The sequence below is a fragment of the Grammomys surdaster genome, unplaced genomic scaffold (genome assembly GCF_004785775.1).
Source record: "Grammomys surdaster isolate TR1022 unplaced genomic scaffold, NIH_TR_1.0 125580, whole genome shotgun sequence".
Lineage (NCBI taxonomy): Eukaryota > Metazoa > Chordata > Mammalia > Rodentia > Muridae > Grammomys > Grammomys surdaster.
The window spans coordinates 711,752-738,138 of NW_021620426.1; the positions used below are offsets into that span (position 1 = coordinate 711,752).

A 26,387-nucleotide genomic window follows, 5' to 3' on the forward strand; every position below is an offset into this window, starting at 1 on the left:
ATACAACCATTTTATTTTCTTTTTATACCTAAGAATCCTATACTTGGGATTCTTGTCCTAATTAATATATTCTTTGTCTACATCTAGAATAGAGAAATTGATATTATGTCTGCTGAAGCTAAAGTACCCCTTCCCACAGTACAGTGTAAACTAGTTTTGAAGAAGCAAATATTTAAGTCTTTTATTGCATCCTTCTGCTTCACTTTTTCTTCTTCTCTCATACAATACATCTAGATTCAAGTTTCCTCTCCCACCCACTCTTCCAAGTTCCCTCTCAACCTCTGTTCTTCCCCAGATCCACTCCTCCTCTATTTTTGTTCAGAAAAGAGCAGGTGTGAGTGGTGCATGGCCATTCTTAGTTGGTGGAGAGATTTGTCCGGTTAATTCCAACAACTCTGACATGTTAACTAGTTAAGAGAGCCTTGTGTAGTTGGTGTCCTCCAACTTCTTGCTGTAAACTAAAGTAGTTTATTAACTTAATCCTGTTTTATATGTAGTCGTTTAAGTAAGTCAATACATATGTTATAATTCCTGGAAGGTTCTTTTACTTTCTGCCTACTTCTCTAATTTCTGCATGAGACTATTTTTTAAAAAAATATATTTAATTTAAACTATACTTAATTACAGTGCAAAAAGCCAATGGTCCAATAGGGGTAAGAGATAATCTTCCTTTGAGAAAAGTCATGGTGGGAGAGGTAGTTTAGTGGAAAAGACTTTTCCTGGTATTGTAGAAGACTAGAGTTTGCAGCCACTACATCCAGAGATAACATCCAACTGTACCTACAGCTCCAAAGGATCTGAAACTTTCTCTGTTTTCTACATCCATTTGCGTGCACACACACACACACACACACACACACACACAGAGAGACAGAGAGAGAGAGAGATAGAGAGACAGAGAGACAGTGAGACAGAGAGAGAGAGAGAGACTAAAATAGTTCCCCAAAACAAAAATAACCATAGAGCATCATTATATAGAAAGAAAACTGAGACTGAAGGCTTAAGAATTGCTTCATGATCCCATTGTTACAAAATCTGCAACAGATTGGGAATAAATATTAGCAAATTGGAGAGTGGTGATCCTGAAAGGCCAGGTGGTATAGGAAAGGGATTTAGGAAAATGGGAAGTCAGAAAGTTCCCATTGTTCCACATGACTTGAGCAAGATGGGTATTTTCAGGTCTGGTGCTCCTTATACATCCCTAGTGACTTCTTAAACAGAAGTTTTATCTGTTAAGCTAGACATCTATGATAGTGAATCTTGAGATTATTTTCTCTTCTCTGGCAGGTTCTATAGAGGCATAACACATTTCATCTCGTGTATTAGAGTTATTTAAAGGAACAGAACTGAGGGTTTTGTGTGTGTGTGTGTGTGTGTGTGTGTGTGTGTGTGTGTAATTTATTAGAGTACCTACAAACTATGGTCTGGTTAGTCCAACATTGACTCTTACTGCAGAATGACCAAGAATCCATTAAAGACCATGAGACTGGATGTCTCAGTAGTTCCAATCTGAAACTAGATTCTTATAGATTGCCTAGACTGCTTCTGGTCTTCAGTCAACACTGAAAAACCAAAGAAATAGGTCTAACACCAGTAAAGGAATGACTCATAAACAGGATAGACAGATTTGTCACTGAAAGTGGGGGCAAAGAGGCAAAATACAAATGCTTACGTCTTTTATGTCATTTTATATAGGATATTGGCAAAAAATATGGTCCAAATTTAGGGAAGATTTTCCCATACAAAATGATCCAATGAATAAAATCTTTCACAGATGTGCCAGCTGCTTGGATTTTAGTTGATTACAAATGCAGTCAAGTTGAAAACCAAGATTAGGTACCTTAGCTCCCCATGTTTCATTGATAGGAGATTTTGTGTGCATTCCAGCTGATCTAAAGTTTTCTTATAGATCCACAGAGAAGCTTAAGATTACTCATCGTTTTGGGCTTTTGGGTACTATAAGAAAAGAGATACTGACAGATGGAAGTGTTCACTTTCTGTGGGTCATCCACCTAAGCACAAGGCAAGGGAACTGTGAATTTGTTTTTATGGAATTTTATTTTGTATTATTTTGCCCTGACTTTGCATCTGACAGTTTTTTCTGAAGTACACCTTTGTATTCTCTCATTTATGCTATTACTTGGGTAGCTGGCATTTTATTGAAAAGCATGGCTTCAATAGTTTAAGCTAGCATTACTGTCATGACTTACAAACATGTCTTTGTAAATAAACATGCCTTTTGTAAAAGTAAGATATTTATTACCATATCAGAAAGTAACTGTCCATTCTTACAGTTATTGCTACCTTTTATCATGAATATTGTCTTCTCATACCAGATCATCAGAAGAAATGGATTTCAATCTAAAATATAAGAGGAGAAATATTTTTAAGAAAAAAACACATAAACCTTGCTATGGTGAAACTATAAAAAAATCAACCAGTAAGTAATTGCTATTGACACACTATAGAACAACATTTTATAAAATAATGTGAATAGGACAAATGTTATGTTATCTAGCAAGAATATTAACTTTTCATAATAAATACAATGTATGATTCTATGATTCTATTATCTTAATTTTATGAAAGAGGAGGGTAAGACTTGGGATTATTAAATATCATACTAGGTTTATGGCATACATAACATAGATACAAGGTCTAAGCCTTTTAAGCTAGATAACCTGTATAAGGTACTTCCTATATTTCCAAAGATAAGGGTAGCCTGATCACCTGAATTACATTGTGGCTCATTGTGTCCATAAGAAAGGAAGCAGAGAGGGAAAAATGAATGCTGTTACTAAGAAGGATTTCTTCTTTTACCCTTTCATTCAGTTTAGAGTCACAGCCTATGGAGTGCTGCCACCTATGTTTAGAGTGGGTCTTTCCTCATCACCCAAACCTACTTGGAAACACTCTTATTAACATTTCCAGAGGTGTGTTCACTAGGTCATTATGAATCCAGACTCATGGACAGTGAGAATTATCCACCAGTCCCATTAGATAAGGATCTAAAAATGTTGATCTCATGAACGTTGAGAATATTAGGAGGAGAAGGAGGAGGAGGAGGAGAAGAAAGATGAGGAACAGGAGGAGGAGGAAGAAGGGGAAGAGGAGGAAGAGGATGAATGGTGAAATCTTGACCAACATCAACAGTGTAGCTGGATAAAAGCAAGAAGTTCCCATGGGGTATTGTAGAGTAGGATAATTGTGGAATATTTCCATCATAAAATAAGACATATTTGGGGGGGATACATTTAAATTGATTTAGACATTACACAATGAATTTATATATCAAGACATCACATGGCAACAAATTATATATATATATATATATATATATATATATATATACTTTTTACATATTAGTTAAAAAGTTTTAATTTTAATACAAAGCAAAAAAGATAAAATATGAAATGATTGTACAATTATTTTTTCCAGGAATCTCAAATCCATATGAAAAAGGGTGTAATTCTCATCTAGCTTTTGAATAACCAGAAAAATATAACTGAAAACCTGTAATAATGGTGTATCTGTTGTATCTGTTGTCCTAGCATTTAGGAAGTGAAGATAGGTCATTTGAACACAGGAATTTGAGACTGTTTTTGATAATATAAGATTGTCTTAGTTAGGGTTTCTGAGAGGAGACACCAAGTCCAAGTCAACTCTTATAAAGGAAAACATTTAACTGAGACTGGCTTACAGTTTCAGAGGTTCAGTCCATTATCCTCATGATAGGAAACATGGCCTCTTACAGGGAGACTTGGTGCTAGAGGAGTCAAGAGTTCAACATCTTGATTCAGAGGCAGCTGGGAGAAGATTGTCATCTGTAGGAAACCAAGAGGAGACTCTGGATCACACTGACCAGACTTTAGTATACACACACACACACACACACTCTTCAAAGTCCCACCACTACAGACACTTCCTCTAACAAGATTATATCTCCTCCAATAAGGCCACACCTCCTAATAGTGCCACTTCCCATGGGCCAAACATATCTAAACCACCACAAAGACCCTTTTTCAAAATGATGCTGAGTATCAGGCTCATGATCATGATGATTATGTTGATAATTCAAAGATGGAGTCATTGTTACATTAAATTAGTCTATTTCTTAAAAGTACAAATGAAGATTATTCCCAAAGCTACAAAATTGAATAAAACTGATTACTAGAAATTTTTCTTAAACTTACATTTGATAGCTGAATTTTCATAAGGCAGATAATAGTGACTATAGGATTTTTGGTGAAGCTACTCTCAAAATGTACATGGTAAATTGTTAATAATGTCCATTCTATACATGTATTTTGGCCTGTGATCTATGACATATTATAGGTACAATACTTTAACCAGTTTTTTTTTAACTCAGAAGATCGCTTTATAAGTTAAGCATACTAGTAGTTGGTAAACAGTGTAGAATTCACCAATTGTTTAAACTCTGGTAAATTTTTGATGAGGAATGTAAAGTGTTAAAGCTGTAATGAACCTGGACAAATCATGACAATTGCTTGGCTTAGTACCCTGACTGTCAGAGTGACCACTGGTCTAGCAACATTACCATTATCGAGATAACATTAAAAATTTCAATTATAGTACCATCATCCTCTCTTTCTTCCAGATTGAAAATAAAAAAAAAAAAAAACAGAAGCCAAGTGTGGTACATGGTAACCCATGGTTTAATATGCTCTCTGAGTGATAGTTCTAATGGGTGATAAAATAGAAAAGCCCGACTTACCTTGGAGACCAAGTACATCATAAAAGGAAACCACAGTTCCTGCCTCCACAGGACTAACAGCCGCAGAGCATAAAACTGCATCTTGAATTAGCAAGATGCTTTGTTTGTCACATGAGGCAACATCTTTTTTCAGTTTGTTCAGAATTTTGCTTTTAACATGTAGTTTATGTAGATCTTTTATTTTTCACAGAGAGAATAAATAAAACACTGTTCTGGCTTATATTATAGTGGAATGAAAAAATACCTATCAATTCAAAATTTTAGGTATTTTTGTTTAAGAAACACGGGAAAAATATATTCCATTTCACAGAGAACACAATTTTCTTGGAGATAAAAGAGAGACTGAGACTTTCCAAAACTATAGAATATTAATTTGCAAGGTAACATTGTAGAAAACACACAAAATGAAAAACAAATGAAAAGGAAGCTGTGAGTTCTTCTTTGTCCCTTTGACCAGAAGGACCCTGTGAGTTTATTTTGAGGAGCAGTAGGGGATGTAGTGACCACTGCAGCTGTGCCAGCTGGGTAACAGGAAGGTTAAAATTTTTAAAAAGTAAATTTGATCACTTCAAAGAGTTAATGACATTGTCTTTTTTCTCTCTTCCTTCCCTTAAATTTGCTGTTTGAAGGCATATTTGGGTCCTTAAGTCTTAGAACCCTGAAAGAGCTGCCTGAAGTGAATAAACCTGCATTTCTCCTAGACCCTGACAAATACTTTAAGGAAGAGCCAGAAAAGGATGAATCTCAAATTCCAGAGCTTCCTTTGCTCTCTGAAAGTAAGTCCTCACCCTGCCTATAATCACCTTTCTTTCTTCATATAACTCAATCAAGGGAAAAGGTAATAAATGGAGAATAGCATGAGAATAACACATTTGCTTGGTATTTTGTTGTGAAATAAAGAGTGCTGTGGTTGTCAAGATTCATAGCTCTGTGCTCTCAGAAAGAAGAGCTAACGGGCTGCAGTATGTGAAATGCATATTTCTACTGTGTCATTGTTCTGAAAGCTGACTTCCTTGGATACCATTAATCTGCTATGGATGAATACCTCTCCTCCCTAAATAACTTTCATTTTGAAAACTGTTACCAGAGAGAGAAACATCACAAGATTCTAAAGATTTAGAAGAGAGTCTCTGGCAATCTGGCTCTGTTCTTCTCATGACTCTATAAATAGAGGCTACTTAAAGTGCATTGTCTCTGAGCCTCCAGCTGCACTATGGGGCTAATAAGAGAGGACAAGGATTCTTAACTTGAAAAATGCAAGTGAATGATCTCTGGGGATTTTGAAAGAACATGTGCACAAGTGTGCTCTATTTTTCAGACTATTCTAGCCTTTGCAGTTTGAAAGCATTTGACAAGTAAGATCTGTGGAAACATCTTTCCTACAAAGGAAGCCTTGTGGGAATTCTGGCAACATAACCTGAAAGTAGGAGAGGCACTGGGAAAGCATATGGGTACTGTAGGGAGTCTCATTTAAAATAATTGATGGAAATGCAGTGTTTTCAACATGTAATACTGAAAGCAGACAGAGCTCTATAGCAATCATCTGAGACCCACAGTGTCTAAACTTTTCCAGTGTCTGACATCATTCTTGAACAATACATTTGAAGGAGGGAGTTGTTTTCTTATAGTCACACCAAGTGACATTAAAGCTCATTCTTTCTGCTTGGTCCTCTGTGGAAAAGAGAACCAACTGGCCATATATTATATTATTTCAAATTTCAGTTTTTATATAGAGCAACTGTCATTTTTTATCACTACACTTTCCAGTCTCCTTTTACCACTTTGCTAGATCTTTCTTAAATTTCCTCTTTTCTAAATTTGAAATTATTTGCTCATTTTCTTTATTTACTTCTCCACATTTCTTTCAGAAGTATTTACCCATAAACTGCAGGTCTTTATGTGCATGGAATGGGGCTTCAAATCTGTCATCCTGTCATTTTTCATAAGGATGATTTAACTTTCACAACAAATATGTGTGCTGGGAAGATGGGTTTCAGGATAAAATATTTGTTATTAACTGGATTTTGGTTCTCCAGAATCCTTATGAGTGGATGTGAGTACATGGTTTCAGCCTGTAATCCTAGCACCCTAGAATTAGTAATTTCAGTGAGAGAGTATCCTCAGGAGTAGCTGGCTAGAAAGAATTGCCTGTATTGTGGTTTATGAGTTCATCAAGAAACCCTGCCTCAACAGATCAAGTGGAGCATGGCCGAGGAAAACACCTAATAGTACATTTGGGCCTATGCACATGTACACTCATGCACATACACCAACACACATGTGTCTACACACATGCACATATAGGCTCACAATACACATATTAAAAACAAAACAAATGTAGGGAATGTTTATCTTCTTGCATGAACCATAGACCCAGAGAATCTAGGAGTATCTCATAAAAAATAGAATCAGAGAATAGGGACAAAGCACAGGGATGAGCATATGAGGAGACCAAGGTAGAACAAGAAGACATAATTAAGGCAAGAAAAACATGACATAGAGTACATAAAAGGCACAGGGCAAGCAGATAGAAAGAGAGGCAAACAGAAGCACAAACCTATCCTCAGCTTTGAAAGTCCCTACAAGTGGAGGGGCTACACTGTTCTACAGTATCAGGAAGGTATATTTGGTTTCTCCTTATGGACAGGGAGACTGGACTTTCAGTGGGCATGGGACATGTTTTGATACCTGCATGGAAATACTGAAAATATATACAAGACTAAGAAATTTATAAAGACCAATAATTTATATTTTTCCATCATTCTCTGAATGTTTTAAGTATATATACTTTTGCTCAATTTTTCTCCCTTCAGCTATTCTTCTTGTGGCCCTTAACATATTTTTATGCTCCTGTTAGATGGGCTCTCCTGGTGTAGTTATATGCCACAGAGATCTGATAACATAACTTTAATTCCTAGAGCTGATCTTGGAAGAAGAGAAAGCAACTTCTGAAAGTTGCCCCGTGAATTCTAAAAGTGCTTGTTGCTGCCATGTACTAGTTCTCTGCCTCTGTCTCTGTCACTGGCAGCAGAATGTGTGATATGGCACTACACACCCTGATTAGGATGTGCAAAGGCACTAGGGACGAGTCAGAGTCCTTCTAGCCAGAGATTAGGAAGAACTTCAGAATAAGAGTCCCATCTGAGCTGGTGTTTGATGGATGCGGAGGATCTCAATTTGTGAGAAAAAAAGATCTAGAATTTAAGACAGAAAATAATGTGAGAAGAGGGGATCACCATGGATGAAGAGGGGATGTAAATCAAAGTAAATACAAAATGGGTGCAATGGGCAACTTCATCTGTTGAGGCAGTAACAGAATTGGACACACAAGTAGAGGTGAAATGGAACAGTAGTGTTAAAATATGGTGAGTCAAGGCATGCCACCTAGAAATCAAGACCAGGTCTAGAGGACACTGGAGAAATTGTAACATGCTCTGCAAAACTTCCTGTTGGTTAATTGTAGCAGATATGAATATCTAGCCCATTCTAAATATTGAGTGCTTTCTCTCTATGTACATAGTATTTCCCAAGGTAGAGACTGAATATGTTTGCATCAGTGGTAGATGTTAGAGACACAGAGACAATATCAAGAGTTTCAGTTTGTAAACACAGTTCTGAAGGGAAAGGTATTCTGGCAGTTAGGAACCAGGGAATACCACAAAATCATACCCTACAAAAACTCTCATAGAAGATTGGGAGGGGAAAACGGACGAGAGTGGCTACCTCTGCTCCTGTCAGAAGATAGCAGGCGATTGAGCAATGGGTGGGGCTTAAATAGTACTTCTTAGCAGTTAAGCTTTTCAGGGTGGAGCTTTCCAGCTCTGGTGGGATTTCAAGTCCTGAGCTTGGGGTTGCTCAAGGATTGTTTATTTTTCCTGCTCTCAAATTGGTGTGTTTCTGTGGCAAGCTCAGTGATGGGTGTATTTTCCTGTTGGTATTGGTGGGAATTTTTTTTTTTTTTTTTTTTTTTTTAGGGCAAGATCTGGCCCCTCTCTAACCTTAAGACTGGGAATAACAGTTACAGCCATTAGAAAATGATCATTAGGGCCAGTAAGGAATTCTGGTTTGGGGAGCCTGGCTAGTGGAGATCCTGGGCAGGGCCTGAATACTTTTCTGTCTTGAGGATTTACAAAGTTTATAAAGTATAAAAAGTTTATAAAGGGAGTCCATGGCAGTGAAGCCTTTCTTTGCCCCTTGATTCAGCTTGAATAAGTTAATATTCTCCCCTATTTTGGTTTCCTATTCATTAATGTTAGGTGTCTGGAAGAAGAGGAACTTTATCATGAGACTACTCATGCTGATTAAGGTTGTTGAGTTTCTTGAGGGAAAGTTTGATCTTCACCATCAGGATATAGTCAGGTGTTTCAGGCCTCTGGCTAAGCGGCTAGGGGCTGGGAAAGCTGTATTAGCAACTGATTACAAGGCTAGTTAGAAATCTTTTGGCTCTGTTGTTGAAGGAAACTGGACAAAATGTATGTGAGTTAGGATGTGGTCAGTAGGATTAAGAAAAGAAGGAGGAAGGGGGTTAGGAAGAGTAGTATCCAAATTCTTACATTCTTTGAATATCTGTCTGGAGTTATTAGATCATATCTTTTATTCTACCAGATTGGCTAACATAGAAGCAACATTCCTCCCCAAGTGAAAGACAAAGACCACCTCTTTCTGCTGTCAATATATCTAATCCTCACAGTATGGAAGCCAGTGAATGTGTTTTGCCTTGAAGGGTAATGATGGTCTGAGATGCCCATTGGAGGGCCTGGATGATCTGAGAGGAAAACCAATTGTAAATAGCTGAGGAAGTAGTCATTTTGCTGTACCACTGGTGATGGCAGCAGTTATGCCCAGGACTGCTAGAAAGGGTATTACCAGAGTCACAGCCAACATTCTGCAAAGTGGTAAGGTACAACATTATGCAATAGCTGATATACAGAGGTTAAGGTCCAAAACAAGAGATCGTATGACAGAGAAATGGGATCAATATCATCTGTAAGGAGTGATATCAGTGATATGAGGACCTTTGAGGAGCTTTGAACCACTGTTTTTTTTTTTTGTTGTTGTTGTTGTTGTTGTTTTTTTTTTTACCATGTCTATACCTGGGGTTTGAGAGAGTGGGATGTGTACCCTCTGTATTTGAATGCGCCTTTTGGGAAGCTTTGATGAATTCTGTATTAAAGTTTACCAATGATCCCCACCTTCCATCTGGAGTGCCATGTGTCCTTAATTAGAGTATAAAATTTTTTTTGGATCATTTGTTTGTGGAGTGACAGAAGTCGCAATCATTGAAAATCAAGCATGCCAGTTTTTGTCATCTGAACTATACTGAGGCCAAACTGCTTGTGATAACACAGTGAAGCTCTAATAAAATCTGAGTCGGTGGAGGAAAAGAAAATAGATTGCAAAATGAACTATGCTGGAGGGAGTTTCTATAAGCTCTAAATGGGAAGTTGAAGACAAGAAAATCTAGGAGGGCATTAGAGAAACTCAGAGACTTCCAAGGCAGAATTGAGAGACATGAGACACAAGGTCACAGAGGCCCAGAAGGGCTTAAGCAAACTGTGGGGTTTAGCAGAAAGCTCCTAGGGGGAGGGGAAAGGAAACTGGGAGAGTTTCAAAAGAGGGAGTAGAGCAAGTGTCTTAATAACTAGAGAGTAGACACTATGGTGAAGACCCAGATTGTGTAGCAGGCTCCAAGAGCCAGAGAATGGCTCCTTACCAAGTAGGTGAGGAGAAATGAATGGTTAGAGCAGGTGGAGGGAAGAACTTGCTGGAGAGGCAGATTCTAGAATTTGGAACTGAATATAATAGGTGACAGAAACAAATGATCTGTATATACTTTAAGAGAGGCAAGTTAGTTACTTGAGTAAATTTGAAATATTGAGATTTGAGAATGGCTGAAAGATAAGTGTATCGTCCTCTACTAATGCTATGTGAAGAGAGATCTCTGGAAGGGGGTGGTGTTTGGAGACTCTGGTGTGTTAGGAGATGGTGTAAGTGGTGAAAGGGAAAGATAGTGATTGGTGACCCTAAGATTAACTTCTTTGATTCTTATATAAGAAGTTCAGCTGTAGTCAGAGAGCACAGACAAAGTATCCATCCTTGGGTAGTATGGTTTAATTTTTAATAAATATGTGATGGGTACAAAGGAAGGTCCCAGTTGATGACCTAGGACCCCAAGATCATATCCCTCTTTTTCAGTAACATAGAGAGAGAAGGGACAAATTAAGTCTGGAAGATGTAGGGATGGAACCTGGAAAGGGGGCACTATTGAAAATTTCAAAATGGCTTGGTAATGGTACAAGAAGGGGCTCACGTGATGTGATAAGGGTCACCTTATATAGGGAGTAGGCAAGAAGAGAGAAAGAAGGAATAAGAAATTTAAGAAGCTAGCCATCACCAGGACAGATAGAATTTTGTCCTTGGTCAAGGGGACTATGAGTTATTTTTTATCGAGTATAATGGCCTTGTGTGTTGGAGCGATAGCTAATCCAGTATAAGTAATTTGAGGAATATAGTCAACTGAACCTTAGAGGGTAAGACCCAATATCCTCAGCTAGACAGAAAGTTTAATAAGGTGGAGTTGCCTTGCAGAGACAGAGTACAAAGGATTATCAGAGTTCAAAAGATCATCTACTTATTGTATATGCTTGGATTTAGGAAGAGACAAAGAGAGTAAAGTCAGAGGCCACAGACTGGCCCAATAAATGTGGGCTGTGCTGGAACCTCTGGGGAGGATGTTTCCTGTGAGTTGGGTAGAAATGTGAGTGTGGTGAGTGTCTAGGCCGTCTAAGTAAAGTCAAGAATATTTTGTGACTGGGGGTCTAGAGGAATAGGAAAGGAGGCATCCTTGAGGCCTAGAACATATAAAAGGCAGGTCTTTGAGGGTTAGTAGAGAGGCAAATATAGAGGGTGGGTACTACAGGGTGAGGAGGTGGAATTGATAAGTCAGAGATCCTGAACCAAGCAATTGGTTCCATTTATTTTTTAAACTGCAAATATGGGGGTATTAAAGGGGGGAAGAAGTGAGGCTCATAAGATTCTTTCCTAACAGGTCAAAGATAAGTTGCTTAAGTCCTCTGAGGCTTTGGAGAGAAAGTGGGTATTGAGCTTGGGTGATATATTTGGTGTGGTTTGGTGAGGCTGGTAAAGTCTGATCATAGGGGAATGGGAAGGAGACTTGGGTCCCCAAAACTCTTCCAGGACTGAGTAGATGTCTCCAAAGTCCAGAAAGAAATAAATAGATTTTCTTGATACTATGATAATCACATGAGGGTACCTGTTGGAAATGAAGTGGTCACACCAAGGGAGCCTTGTGTCATCCATGGACAGACCAAGAAGCTCAACTGAGAGTTGATATGGGATTGATGTCCTTATGCCACAAGGAGTATGGGGGCAGTCAACACCCCAATGCTTTTCTTGACAACACTGGGACATGGTACAGATGATTTATGAGGATTTGGACAGGCCTAGCCCCACTGACCCTCCTGACACATTTGGAACAGGAATGTGATGGTTTTTGGGCTTTGGGAGGCCATGGAGCATAGGCCTTAGCTTTGTCTGGTTGCTAGGCCTTAACCAACATTAGTTATTTCTGTTTTTAAGCTTTTTCATCCTTCTCATGATACACCTTGAGAGCCACAGCTAAGACTTCCACCTATGGAGTCAGCGATTCTCTCTCTAGACAAGTAAGTTTGGACACTAATTTTTGGACACTCTGTGAGAAGTATCTTTTAAGGAGTTTTTTCTGTCTTGCATTTCAGATTGTTGTTTTTCTATTTTTGGATGACCATTTGATTTTTCATAATTTATTGCTTTAAGGATGGCCTTCTGAAGACTACTTTTTCCTTTGTGAATGGTCATGAATTGGAGATAGCTTCTGAGTTAGGAATGAAAGCTTGTGTCCAATTCCAGTCTCAGCATTCAGACCCCGTCTAGATTAGACTTGCGTATACCCTGTACATGAAGCCACAATCAGTGAGTTCATATGTGTATCTGTCCTGTTGTTTCTAGAAAGCACTATATCTTTGGTGTCTTCCATTCTCACTGGCTCTTACAATTTTTCCTTTTCCATAGAGTTTCCTGAATTTTCAGAAGAAGGATTGGATAGAGACATCCCATTTTGGATAGAGTATTTCAAAGTCTCTCATTCTCAACACACTGCCCAGTTGTGGGTCTCTGTATTTCTTCCCATATATTTCAGAAGAGTTTGCTACTCTATAGGTGGTAGGACCAGGGAAAATGGAGCCTAAAAATGAGTTTGGCTAAAGTCTTGTGCAATAGCCAACATTTTCAGAGCACTAGACAATAAATACTCTGAGAGATAAGGAGGATCGCATGAATGATGTTCTCGTGAGCTCAAGTTGCATATAATCTAAAAGACAAGTTGCACATTGCAAAAACATGTATTTCCAGATGAATATAAACAAACAACCAATTGTAATGAGTAATTTGAATTAAATTCACTCATATCTGCTATACCTGGGAGGAGCATAAAAACAAATTACAAGATCAATTCCATGTTTTTGAAGAAACTGAGGTAACAAGAGTCTTTGCCAAGTTTTCTTGGAGTTTTCTCATAAACACTTAGATTTTTTCCTCACGTGAGTCTATTTCTGGACCATGTTCTGACATAGGAGGATGTTTCTCTGATGATGGCCAAGGAAGGCACTGATCTATGAGTATAGAAGGATGTTGTTAGGGGTCATTTTATGGCTATGTTCCTTTAGCATACCATAGCATTCCATTTTTCCTAGGTCAATGGCCTATCTAATCTCAAGTTCTTGTTCTTGGCCATCTGAAGAGTGTCAGGCATGAATTCCTTCTCATGGGATGGGTCTTAAGTCCCATAAGATAAGTGCCTACTTACTCATGCTTCTCATTGCATATGTTATTACTTTACCAGAAATATAGGTGTGCCTTCTGTAGGAATTAAAAAGAAATTATGGGGACTGAGGAACAACATAGCCAAGATACACATATTTTAGAATTAATTTAAAGTTCAACTTTGTTTTTCATCTAATTTTAAATTAAATATATAGGTATTATAGCTAAGTGGGTCTTTGGAGATGAACTCTGGAGAAAATAAGAAGGGGGGTTTAGGCTCATAGTCATTACCCGCTGTAAATTATATAGTAATAATTTTTAAAAATAATTTCCATTTATAAAGGGAATAAAACATGGAAACAATAGCAAAGATTATTTGGAAATTGTACCATAAAAGGCACTTGCCAGGTATTTTCAACATTCTAAACTACTACTTCAGTATGTAGGACACTTTTGAACAACTCCTAATCCCTGGGCAGCATTTCCATCTTGGCTATTGGGCTTTTAATATCTTTTTGTATTTTTTGTCTTTCTTTTTCATCATGAAACATCTTGTGCTTCCTCTCTTTAGCTTACAAGTTGTTTTCAGTGGGTTCTCAAACAGCTTGAAACACCCCTTTTATATGCCTTATTCGTAGTGCTTAAAGCTAGCACAGGTCAGGCAGGCTTCTCAGTAAACTCCCAGAACCATTCACACTGACTCCTTGAACCTGTAAAACATCAAGTGTAGAGAATGTGCTGTATTGGAACACTTCAGGCCAAGTGGGTTTTGTTATTATTGTTGCAGTCTGTAGAGACAAATTACAAAAATTATAGAGATGATTTTATTTTGGCTATTGTTATAGGGACTATTCTCAGGAAAGAAGGCAAACTCAGAGTAAGAAGGAGGCCCGTGCTTTTGCACAAATGAAGAAAGATTTGTGAGTCTGAAAACAATGAGAGAGTTGTGTCTGAGCAATGTGAGAGCAGTTGGGCCCCTTTGTGGCTAATTGTTTCTGGTGCACAAAAGACTGATGCGGTTTCTTAACTATTTCTGCATTGCAGAAGCTCAGCCTAAGGTAGAAGTGAACATTGTCAATGTCAGGCCCTATATTGTTGGTGCTGAACGTGTATCAGTTACTACAGAACAAGCCAGAAGATGCCAAAAGCCTTCTGGATATGGTGAAGCAAGATCTCAGAATCTATCTTTTAGGAATCTTTGTTGGTACATATCTTGGAACACTTACTGACCTACATGTTGAAAGACAGTCGTTTCAGATGGCTGAAGCTCTTAGAGTCTGGCCGTATCTGAGCTGTTGGGACTTAATTCTTAGTGTTGTCATTGGGTGGTGTTGGGGATGGTGGTAAATAGTAATTGAAAAAGTTAGTTGGGAGGCTTGTAGCTAGCTTAACAGTGAAGAAAGAACTTAGAATTAGTAATAATGATTTGTATAGGGAGATCAGCTCTAATTTAATTTAGATGCAGATATTAAAAACTGCTGTCTCCAAGGAGGAAGTCAAGTAAGTTTCTACCTAACAGGAAAGTTGCATATCCTCCAATAACCTACTGCTCTGGTCCGCTTTCTGGTGTTGTTATAAATATTTGATGATATTCAACATAGACAGAATATATTTTAGTGTATGGGTTCAGTGGTTTCAGTTCATGACTATTTAGCTTTGGTATGCTGAGTCTACAGCTAGAGACTACACCAAGGATTGAAGCATGTGGCAGAAGAATGTCACCATACTTAGCTGGACACAATAGGAAAGTGATGAAGGACAAGTAACATATCTGCTTCTAATACAAGTTACTGGTGACCTAACTTCCTTCCATTAGATTTTATTTCCTAAAAGTCCCATCTCCCAACAGTGCTATAGGCTGGTGAAAAGGAACCATTAACAAATGGGCCTTTTGGTTATACTTTCAAGTAATTCCACCTGCAAATTCTTAAAGAGACAAAATAATTCAAGACCAGTAAGCTTAGCCTGAATCTGATGACCTGCAAGGATGTTTATGACAAAGTACAATTTTCCACAGAAGCACACGGTTTTTCTCTATGATTCTTATAGTACAGATGAAAAGTATAGACATGGATTTTATTCAAAATCTAGTTTTATATATACTGCACAGTACTCTCTAGTAGCTTTTTTTAATAAGGTAAACCCATCATTAAATTTACAAACACATACATTCAGAGGTCTGTAATTATCTGAAAATATGAAAGAGATTTTCTGGGGCTTGTAAGAGGGCTCAGTGGGAAAAGGCAGTTGAAGCTTACTTACTCTGAAGACAGAAGTTTGATTCCTGGAACTCATATGGTAGCACCAGACAACTGACTCCTATAATTTGTCTTCTTACCTTCATTTACACATTGTGGAGTGCATGCACCTGCACACACAAACACACATTCATGCACAGAAAGAACAAATAAAAATGTGATAAAAATAATTTGAAAAGATAAACAGATAATGGCCTCTATGAATATTATTAGGAATCATATGAAAATTGCCTCTAATCTGTTGTTTTGACTTTTTTTATTGAAAACATGATCTTCTGTCATATAACACATCCTGACCACAATTTCTTCATCCTCCACCATTCTCAGCTTATTGTAACTGATAAAGGCTGAAATGGAACAATAATTTGCCAGTGCCAATCTAGATCATATATTGAGGTGTTTTCTTAAGGACATCACCAGGTGAACATAACTGTTAGAGAAGCAGAGACTCAGTTTCTGCCCTTGGTTGAGCAAGAACACATTTTACCAAGATGCTTAAGCCATTCTCATATCCATTACCCACACTGTAGTTAGATAGAGTGTGTAGTCAGAATAGTGTGCAGGATTTAGAATGTGGCTGGGAATCTTGGTGAGGCAGAAGGTTTTCAGAAACTTGAACATAGACAGATTATCCAGAGCTTGTTATGTGCTGTTTACAGAACATCTTCCATATTTCAGGTAATGTTTTAGAGTGTTGCTATTGCTGTCAGTCTGAGGAAGTTGTCAATTAGTTAGAAAAAGAATGCCAGAGGTCAGGAGATAAACCCTGTCATTTGTAAGTCATGTTATTTTAGTGAAGATATTTTTCAGTACTTCACAACCAGCACGTACTTTATTTTTATCACTTTAAAAATACTTTGTGGTTGTCATTATAGAAATGGTTGTCAGGCAGCCAGCTATAAAATGAAGTCACGAGTGAGCTAATGCCATAGTTTTCCATGTAGGAAAGAATGAATGCAAGAGATTACTGATAACAAAAGATTTTTTGAGATATATTCTTACGTGTATGGATATGACTTTCTTCATTGGTGCCTTTAGAAGGCAGAAGGAGGCACTGAAAGCATTGGAACTGGTTTTCCAGGCAGTTGTAGGCTGTACATCCTAACATGGGTCCTATGAACTGAATTCAGGTCCTAGGAAAAGCAGCAAGAGCTCATAAGCTCATGAAAATGTATATATATTTGATCTCCTTCCATTAACCAAAGACAGTACTGTGTTCTAGGATATAAGGTGTTACAAGGTTAGGCAAGGGTTTCGCTCTGTTGAATTTATTAGTAAACAAGTTCCATGGCTAGACTATGAAGTGTTATTCTCATGTATTGAATGTTTAGTCTTCAGATGTTAGAGCTATTTGGGAGAAGTGGTAGAACTTTAATGAAGAGTAAGGAAGTTGTTCACTGGAAAAATATCTTTGAGAGTTTTCTCTTATTCCTGGTACCTTCATCTCTACTCTTCTACTGTGAGGTAATTATGGCAACATGCTCCAACCACCATACGGTCCCTTCCCACAGGCCCAGGATCAAAGGAGTCAGTGTACCAAAGTTAATGACCTCTTGCTTAAAATTTTCTCTCAGTATTTTTCACAACAGTGAGAAAACTAACATGGTAAGTAAATAAATCAGAGAGAATCTAAGCATGTGTAATAACAAGTGCTATGCTGAAAAATAAAACAAGGTAGTGTACCTTCACAAATAGTACTCAAATTATCCAATTGAAGGATATATCTTCATTGTGATCCAAAGCAGTATCCAAAGCACCCAGTAGAGGCCTGACTGGAGAGGCAACAGCACAAATCTCTAGGCATGTCAGGCAAATTCTGAGAGATGGAATCCACAAAGACATTGAGACAGAATAGTCTCAGGACTATCCACAGAAGTATAAAACCATTGAGATAGAAGCAAACTTGATGTCTATCAGGGGCAGAACAAAGAGTATTGTATCCGTAGGTCATTGAGAAGTCTAATATAAGAATAGATTGATAAGCATCTCAGGGACAATTTCGTTGAGACCATGCTGCCTGTTTAGGGAGTTGCATTCTTTGAAAGTATGAAGGAAAGCTTTTAGATGCTTTAAAGGTCTATGTGATCAATGATGATCTATGTGAGCAATAATGGCTGTTGCTAACAATTGAGTAAATTCTTCTCTAAGATTTGAAGCTGTCTAGCCTTGAAGACAGAGTTTCAGGTTCCTAAGTGGGTGTTATGCAGGAAAGTTACCTTAAGATAAGCTGTGAAATTGATGAACACAAACTTTCTTTCATAGGATTATTCAAAAGAAATCAGTCACAAGCCACAGGGAGCATGACAAATTCACCTGTCTCTTCATAATCACTTGCCACCATTCTGTGGTAAAGAATAGAATCATGGCAAATATACTAGGTTGAACTGTATCGAGGAACTAGAGCCATCATGGTCCTATATTGAGTAGGATGTGGTTTAAGGCAGCGTGGGGTACCCAAGGCAACTACAAAATACACAGAGTTCAGTCCTTAGGGAAAAATGGACACTGGGCAGAGGAGTTATTTCCTTTTCTTAGATGCCCAAGTGTAGGGGAATTCCAGGATGGGGATGGAGGTGGGAGTAGATAGGTGGGTGGTGTAGCACCCTCATAGAAGTAGAGGAGGGGATGGGATGGGGGTTTCTGGAGGGGAAATTGGGAAAGGGGATAGCATTTGAAATGTAAATAAATAGAATATCGAATTAAAAAAAAAAGAAAAACTTCGGTACTGCTTTTATGTCTTCCAATGATTAAGCCAAATTTGCTTAATTTATCTAAAGAAGGTAGGAACCATTACTTGAAAGTGAAAATAAATTCCTAGGACCTAACTGGAAGCTCAAGTATAGTCAACATATGTATGTACTTAAATACAGAGGTCAACCAAAGCAAAGCTAAACATTCTTCTAGAATATGAAGCAATGTCAGTAAATTGCATATGTTTTCTTACAACTATTTTCTTCTATTGCAGTCCTGCTTCCATTTGATCATAAACAAAGTTTTTCTCCCTTCCCTGATGAGTGACTTTTTTTTTTTCTGCTGCTGCTGTTGTTGCCTTCTTAGACTCCACATTGTGACGTTTTCTTCTTGTGTAACGTTTACAGTCTTAGCTCAGATATTTGGTTGTGTTCTTCAAATTTTATAGACTACAGATTGCACCTTCCCTCTGTGTTTCTATGAAAATAGCCTTTTTTGCCAGAATAATTTTCCCTCATCTTTCTTGTTATTATCCAATTTAAAAGATGGAAAAGGAAAGAGATTAATGCTTATAGCCATGTTTGTACTACTAGTAAGAACTGTTTTTTTTATTGTTTATTTATTTTGCTGTTTAATTTTCTGCTTTTAAAATACTATTTACTATGCTTTATTTTACTTTTTAATATTTGTGGGGGGAGTATATGTAGGTGTAGGGTCTGTGTGTATGCCTATGTGTACATACACATGTGTGTCCATGTGTATGTTTATGTCCATGTCTCTCTGTCTCTGTCTCTCTGTGTCTCTGTCTCTGTCTCTGTCTGTCTCTCTCTCTGTCTCTCTCTCTCTCTCTCTCTCTCTCTCTCTCTCTCTCTCTCTGTGTGTGTGTGTGTGTGTGTAGGGGAACACATATTGAGCGTGTGCAAAGCAGAGGACAGATCCACTGTAGATTTCCTTCTTTCAGCTTGTCAAGGAATAAACAAAACTGTCTTCTCCTGTCTCTACTTCCCCTTTCACTGTAGAATTGTAGAACAGTAGAATTGAAGACATGCACCTCAGCATTTGGTTTTACAGGCATTATGGGGAGCCAATTTCAGGTCAACTCTCTAGTCCAAAATATTACTACATTATAAAGTGGTTTAGCATTCTGATTTTCTTTTTTCAGTATTCTTTGACTTGGTATTTAACATGTTCATCAGTAAAGCTTCAGCTTTACCCCTTGTTATTTTTCTCTTTTATATTTCTATTTTATTGTACTAAGTTATCTCATCACCTGGAAAGGAGCATTTGTTTTTCTGCACTTGCAAACCCTTTGTTTTTTTCTAGGTGACATTTCTGTTCATCCCTGTCAATCTTTCTTTAATCTCCATCTTCATGATAAATAACTAAAATCCTATCTGCATTTCAACACTGAATCAAATGATACCTAAACCTTTGCCTTAATCTTTACATGTTCTTATAAATTTTTTATTTATGCACGACTAGTGTTCCCTGTTTTCTGTTAGCACCATATTCTATTGTTTATGATATTTATGACATAATCAACATGAGTGGAGCTTCTGCTTTTAATCACTTCAAAGAAAAGCCATGTGAGTGCCCCATAGCCTTAGTGCAAACCATTTGTATAATGTACTTCCAGTGTTCAGTTGTTGAATGATAGAGTTATACAAGAAGCCAAAATTATTCCCTAGAACATGTGGTGCAATTTCCTCTCACTTCTGCTGTGCAGTATCACCAGCCATAGGAATAATTTGTCTCTTCTTTTTTTTTTTTTTTCTGTTTTGAAGCTACAGATCCCTGCACATCAGAGTATTTTGTAAGATGTGATTGCAGATGTATGTGCCTAGTCATTCAGATAGTCAAACTGTGTGTTGATTATTTTAATTATCTTATTTCAATACAGAGTAATTTGTTCTGGGCTTTTTTTTACAATCCCTTGATAGCTGTTAAGTAGATTAAAAAACAGAAACAGAAAACATCAGCTTATTTAGTTCTCACCTTTAAATCACCAATATCTGTCATCATACACATAAAGGAGTAGTACAAGCTGTGTGTGTATGTGTGTATACAAGTTGTGTGGGGGTGGTGTGTGTGATTATGTATGCATATGTGTGTGTACAAGGTGTGTATGTATGTATGCATACAAGCTATGGTCTGTATGTGTGCATATGTATGTGAATACAAGCTATGGGGTTAACAAGGTGTCTATGTGTGGGTAAATAGGCTGCAGTGGTGGAGTCCCGGAGGCTTTCCACGCAGTGGGTCCCTCAAACAGGAGAAAGTCTAAGATTCCAAAGGCTGGAGGTTTTGGTGAAGGCAGACCCCAGCGACATGAGAAAGTCCTTGGTTCCAAAAGGGTTTATTTTCATGGCAGATTGTATATGGATCTGGTTGTACCCCTCTGAAACTCAGGGCAGACCTGAGTTAAATAGGGAGGGAGAAAGGGAAAGGGTCTGGGGAAGAATGCTTAATTTGCTCTACCCTCTGGCCTTCATTAGTATGTAAATCTCTCTATGGCCTGAGGCCTGTAGTCACACTCTCTACCTGTGCACTTGGGAGGGGCTATAATGGCCTACTGAACAATGTAGGTTTTTGGAAACTAGACTGCGTGTCAGGACCCTGGGTTCTGGGGATGTGGCGTAACACCTGCCATTTTTCCCTTGGAGTCTCGGGGTTCCAGGCCCATGCCTAGCCAAGAACCAAGATACCCTTGCATAGTCCCACATCTATTTAAGTGTGTATACAGCTGTGTGCATGGGGAGGTGGTATGTGTGTATATACAAGCTGTGAGGGTATTTGTGTTTATGTGTGCATATGTGTGTGTACAAAGTGTGTATGTATATGTGTATACAGCTGTGTGAATTGGGAGGTGGTATTTGTGTGTATGTATAAGGTGTGTATGTATGTGTATATAAAAGCTGTATATGCATGTCCATGCATGTGTGCATGTGTGTGTGCAAGGTGTGTGTGTATGTGCATTTGAGATTGGGGTAGTCCTTTAAATTTAAATAAAATAAACAATAGAAGGTTAGAAAAAAATCTTCCCAGTACATTCTTGGATCTAGAAAGATCAATTCTTGGACAAAGAAAGAGAAAGAAGAAAGAACTTGAGAGATTTCCCCTTGCCCTTTGATTTAACTGGGTCTCTCAATATATGTAATTCTCATGCCATTTTCTTCATCATTTTGTAGCTTTGAAAGCTGTATTTGATGAGAAAAGCCTATTCCCCAAAGAACTTCTGTATCATGAAATACAAGACAAGCCATTGTGTCAAGAAACAAATGGAGAAATGAAGATAAAGCGAAACAAGAAGCAATTATGATGAAATAACAAACACACCCCTGTGACATAGAGCACTAGCAAGGATGCAGAGAAGAACCCAGCATCCCACTTTCTCTGTTACTTTAAGTGTGAACTTTGAGAAACATTGTCTTCAGACTCTGTGTTTGTGGCGAGTTCACTCATAATTCCCAGCCTTGTTTAATACAAGAAGGAACATAAAAATGATTGGTCTTAAAGAGGAGGGATGCCAATTGATATTGTCTATTTCAGAAGAAAATATATTATCTAGTTGTCCCTATAATTGCCCCTGTAGACAAACATTTATAATGTGTTTATAAAAATGCATTGTTAAATATTATAAAATCTTTATCAATGTATAAAAGACTAACTAATTAATAAAAAATTCACTTAAAACTCTCTATTTTAATGCTCTCTCTCTTTACAATTTGGTTTTCCACAACAATTTTGATACTGATACTTAGATATTGATAATAGCAGTATATCTTATTCTTTTTAAATATGTTTTTTATTTTAGTTGTACACGTTTATGATGTATAGTGTTAAAATTTTCTACACACTAAAATGTGTATCTAATTGATATTATCACCATTTATGTCCTTAAATATGTTCAAATATTTTTAATTAACATGTGATTATTGCACAAGTAGATGTATATGTAGTCAGCTTACTATTTTAACACACATATCTTATTTGTAGTAGTCAAACCAGGATAATTGCTGTTTCCTAGTAATCATTTTAGATTTATGCTCATTATTTTATTCACTTAGTGTGAATTGGTGAGAGTGATAAGCTACTGTACTTGAAAGTTCAGTGAAGTACCATATCCAAACAGGTAACAGCCTTGGAAAAGAAGCAAAGTGTCTGGTCATTTGTGTTTTATTTTATTTTTTCTGATAAAAATGTAGGTGATTTTATTTAAAGATGTTCAGACACACATCTGGCATGATAACATATTTGTATCAATAATAAAGTCTCAATTCACTAGGACACTATATGAGCCTCTTTTTCTTATGTGTTGATAGTCCACACTGTACTGGCTTACATTTTTTAGCTTTTTTAAAATTTTTAAAGTTTTAAAAATCATTTTATTTGTTTACATTACAAATGATATCCCCCTTCCCAGGTACCCCTCCAACAACACCCCCTTCCTGTCTCCCCTCACCCTCCTCCCCTTTGCTTCTATGAGGGTGCTCCTTCACCCATTCACGCACTCCTACCTTACCCCTTTAGCATCCCCCTACTCTGGAGCATCAATCTTCCCTTCTTTCCCATTGATGTCAGATAAGGCCATCCTCTGCTATTTATCTATCTGGAAAAGCTCAGAATACTCATGATACAACCCACAAACCATATGCATCTTAAGAAGAAGGAAGACCAAAGTGTAGGTGCTTTAATCCTACATAGAATGGGAAACAAAATAATCACAAGTGCTAGAGGGAGGGAGGGAGCAGGAAGGGAGAGAGGAGGGGGCCGGAAAAAGTGGAGCAGTGACAAGTATTAGAAGAGACAGGAGAGAAGTGCAGATGATCAGGAAATTCAATAGAAATATCTAGCAGAAGGGGATGGGGAACTGGAGGTAACCACTAGAATGTTCCAGTCTCCGGGGAGTTTAGAGGCTCCCAGGAGCCAATGACTATAGCTGAAATACCCAACAAAAGAGCGATAGAGCCTGTAGAGACCACTTCCAAATGATAGGCACAGCACCAAATTGAGGGATGAGGCCACCCACGCATCTCAAAAATTTAAACCCTGAAATGTTCCTATCCAAAGGAAAGACAGGAACATAAAAGGAACAGAGACTGAAGGATAGGCCATCCAGAGATTGCCCCACCTAGGGATCCACTCCATCAGCAGACACCAAACCCCCACACTATTGCTGAAGCCAAGAAGTGCTTGCTGACAGGAGCCTGATATGGCTGTTCACTGAGAGATTCTATCAGCACCTGACCAATATATATGCAAATACTTACAGCCAACCATCAGACCAGAAACCCCAATGGAAGATCTAGGGGAAGGACTGGAGAAGTTGAAGGGGATTGCAACCCCATAAGTAGAACAATAGCAACTAACTGGACCACCCAGAGCTCCTAAGGACTCAACTATCAACCAAAGAGTGCCTGGTCCTTTGTAAAAGTATCACTGTGCAAAAGAGTCCACTAGGCAACATTTAGTTCTGAAACTTCCTGATTCTCCTTGTGCAAACTTTTCTTTATATATATACATTATATACATTATCTTTCAGGAAGCCAATATTATTGTGTTGTATTTTTGTTGTGTCCTTCATAAAGAATTAATAACTTTATTTCCACAGTTTCAGTTTATTTGTATATGCTCATCTTTTAAGGAAGCCTTTAAAATAGTTAGACTTTAAAATTCTTGCAATAAGACGTTAGTAAATTATTAATATATAGTGGATAATTTTGTCCCATGCCCAAAGCATTCAATCTATTTGAATTTCATGTGGATTCCCTTAAAATTTATCTATTTTAATGTTGAAATGTGACATATTTTTCCATGATGAGCTTTCCTAGTAATAAAATATCAGTGTTGGGATTACAATTCTGGTCTGTCTCCTTCTAAGATCAAGACATTTGTGGCTCACGGTTCTTTTTACTACTTCACAGGATATGTTTAATGATGTAGGCTTTAATAATAGATTTGCAAGCATCATTAGAGCAAACATTTTGCTTGGGAATGGGAATATGTATAAAGATTTGCTGAGGACAGAATTATTTTCTATTTGTGTTTATGTGAATAGTGAGTCAGATATTATACCTCTTATGTATATGGCTTTGCCTTCTCATGGAATTGCAATCATACATGTCAAAGATACAGGAGGTATATGTGTGTTTGTGTGTGTGTTGAGGTGGAAAGTATTTTTTTTACAGAAAATATATCATATGCAATGGAATATTTCTATGTAATACAAAGCTACAACTTGCTCTCCAATGATTCAAAAAGTATGTTTGTACAAAGCACATACACACGCCTTGTATGCATGTGTGTATGTATGTCTATTATTTATTTATTGTTTATCTGTCTATCTGTATGCCTATTTATCTGTCTTTTATATTGAACACTGATAAATATGGACACAAGTGTGGTAAATAGTAACTACTTGGGACACTAAAAAGGAGGACATGGAGATAGTAGAACTTTTTATTATACAGGCACATTTACATAAATTTGAAAAGATTTCAATACCAATTTTTAAATCTTAAAATATTGCTTTGATATAAAGGATTCTTTTAGATGTTCAAACAGAAACAAAATACATTGAATGGATTGATTGATTGGATAATCTATCAGTTCAAACTCAGAACAATGATTTACGAGCTACAAGTTGATGATAGTCCAGTGAACTGAAATCAGAGACATATTCCCAGAAATGCAAAGGATTATTTAGATGTAAAATAGATATAATAAAGATACCAAATCCCTTGTGACAGACCTTTCCTCCACATACATTCTTCTCTCTGCTCATGAGTGCATGAATCCATCCAGCCATTGAAAGTCCAGTTATAGAAGGCAGAGACAGTTTTTTTACATGTAAACAGTAAAAACACATCTTGCCTTGAGCTTTCTCAAGTGTATTCATAAATAATATGATGGATAATTAGGCTGAGATTTATGAGCAATTATTATTTTAGGTATAATTTAGAAATTTTTTCAAGATGCATATCTATTATTATTATTATTATTACCTTAATAATTTTTTATAGTCCAGTCATTATCCCCCGCTTGTTCTGCCCTCTGACAGTTCCTCATCCCATTCTTCCTCCCCTATCTCCAAGAGAATGTTTTAACCCCCTATATGAACTCTTTTTGAAGAGATTAGTATAATACAGTCTGTTCCATATTGAGTGACTTTTTCTGTGTATATGTTATGTTGGCAGAGCACTTGATAGATGCTTTATAAAACCATAATTCTATCTCTCATGTACTTCAAGCTCTACTTTGTAAAAAAAAATTAGAAACAGTTTCAAAGTGCATTTGATGAATTCAATAGTTGCTTCAAAGCTCTGAAAGTCTTTTTTCATGTGACTACTTTTAATGATTTGACAAAATATACACAAAAGGGCATAGAAATGACACTTAGCTATTACATCTTCCTATTCTTTCATACTCTATAGCATCTAATTGTGCTAAACAAGTAGCAGGGTCTCTCCTGTCAAATGCTAGTAGACTGAACAATTATAAACTGTTTCTGAAATTAGCATTTAAGTACAATTATTTAAAAACCATTTTTCTACTGTGAAAGGAACTTGTCACATTAAAATGTGCTATGATTTCAATAGTTGTTTGTAATATGTATATTTACTCAAGCTATAATGTAACATTTTTTTCCTTTTTAAAATATGTTCTTGTCACTCAAAAAATACTAACTATACTAACAGAATGAAAGCTGCCCAAGATTAATCTGTCCTCAAGTGGAAAAATTAAACTTTAAACTTTTTATTGAAGAGAACATTTTCCTTTGTATATTTAAAGTTTGGAATTAAGTATATTTTTCATTTGAGAAAATAAATGATAAAATACTATGATAAGGGATGAGATTATAACTCTAACTCCTTGATACTGAC

At 37.2% G+C, this 26,387-nt stretch overlaps 1 protein-coding gene across 1 annotated transcript in view; it reads left to right on the forward strand.

Moving 5' to 3' along the window:
• Wdr49 (WD repeat domain 49) overlaps positions 1-22,081 on the forward strand; it is a 155,447-nt gene extending 133,366 nt beyond the window's left edge. Inside the window, exons 16-18 of the mRNA XM_028786760.1 lie at positions 2,330-2,440; positions 5,365-5,511; positions 21,693-22,081. Coding sequence (XP_028642593.1) covers positions 2,330-2,440; positions 5,365-5,511; positions 21,693-21,823 — 389 coding nt within the window. The 3' untranslated portion in view covers positions 21,824-22,081. The remainder of the gene's footprint in view (positions 1-2,329; positions 2,441-5,364; positions 5,512-21,692) is intronic.
• The last annotated feature ends 4,306 nt before the right edge of the window (positions 22,082-26,387 follow it).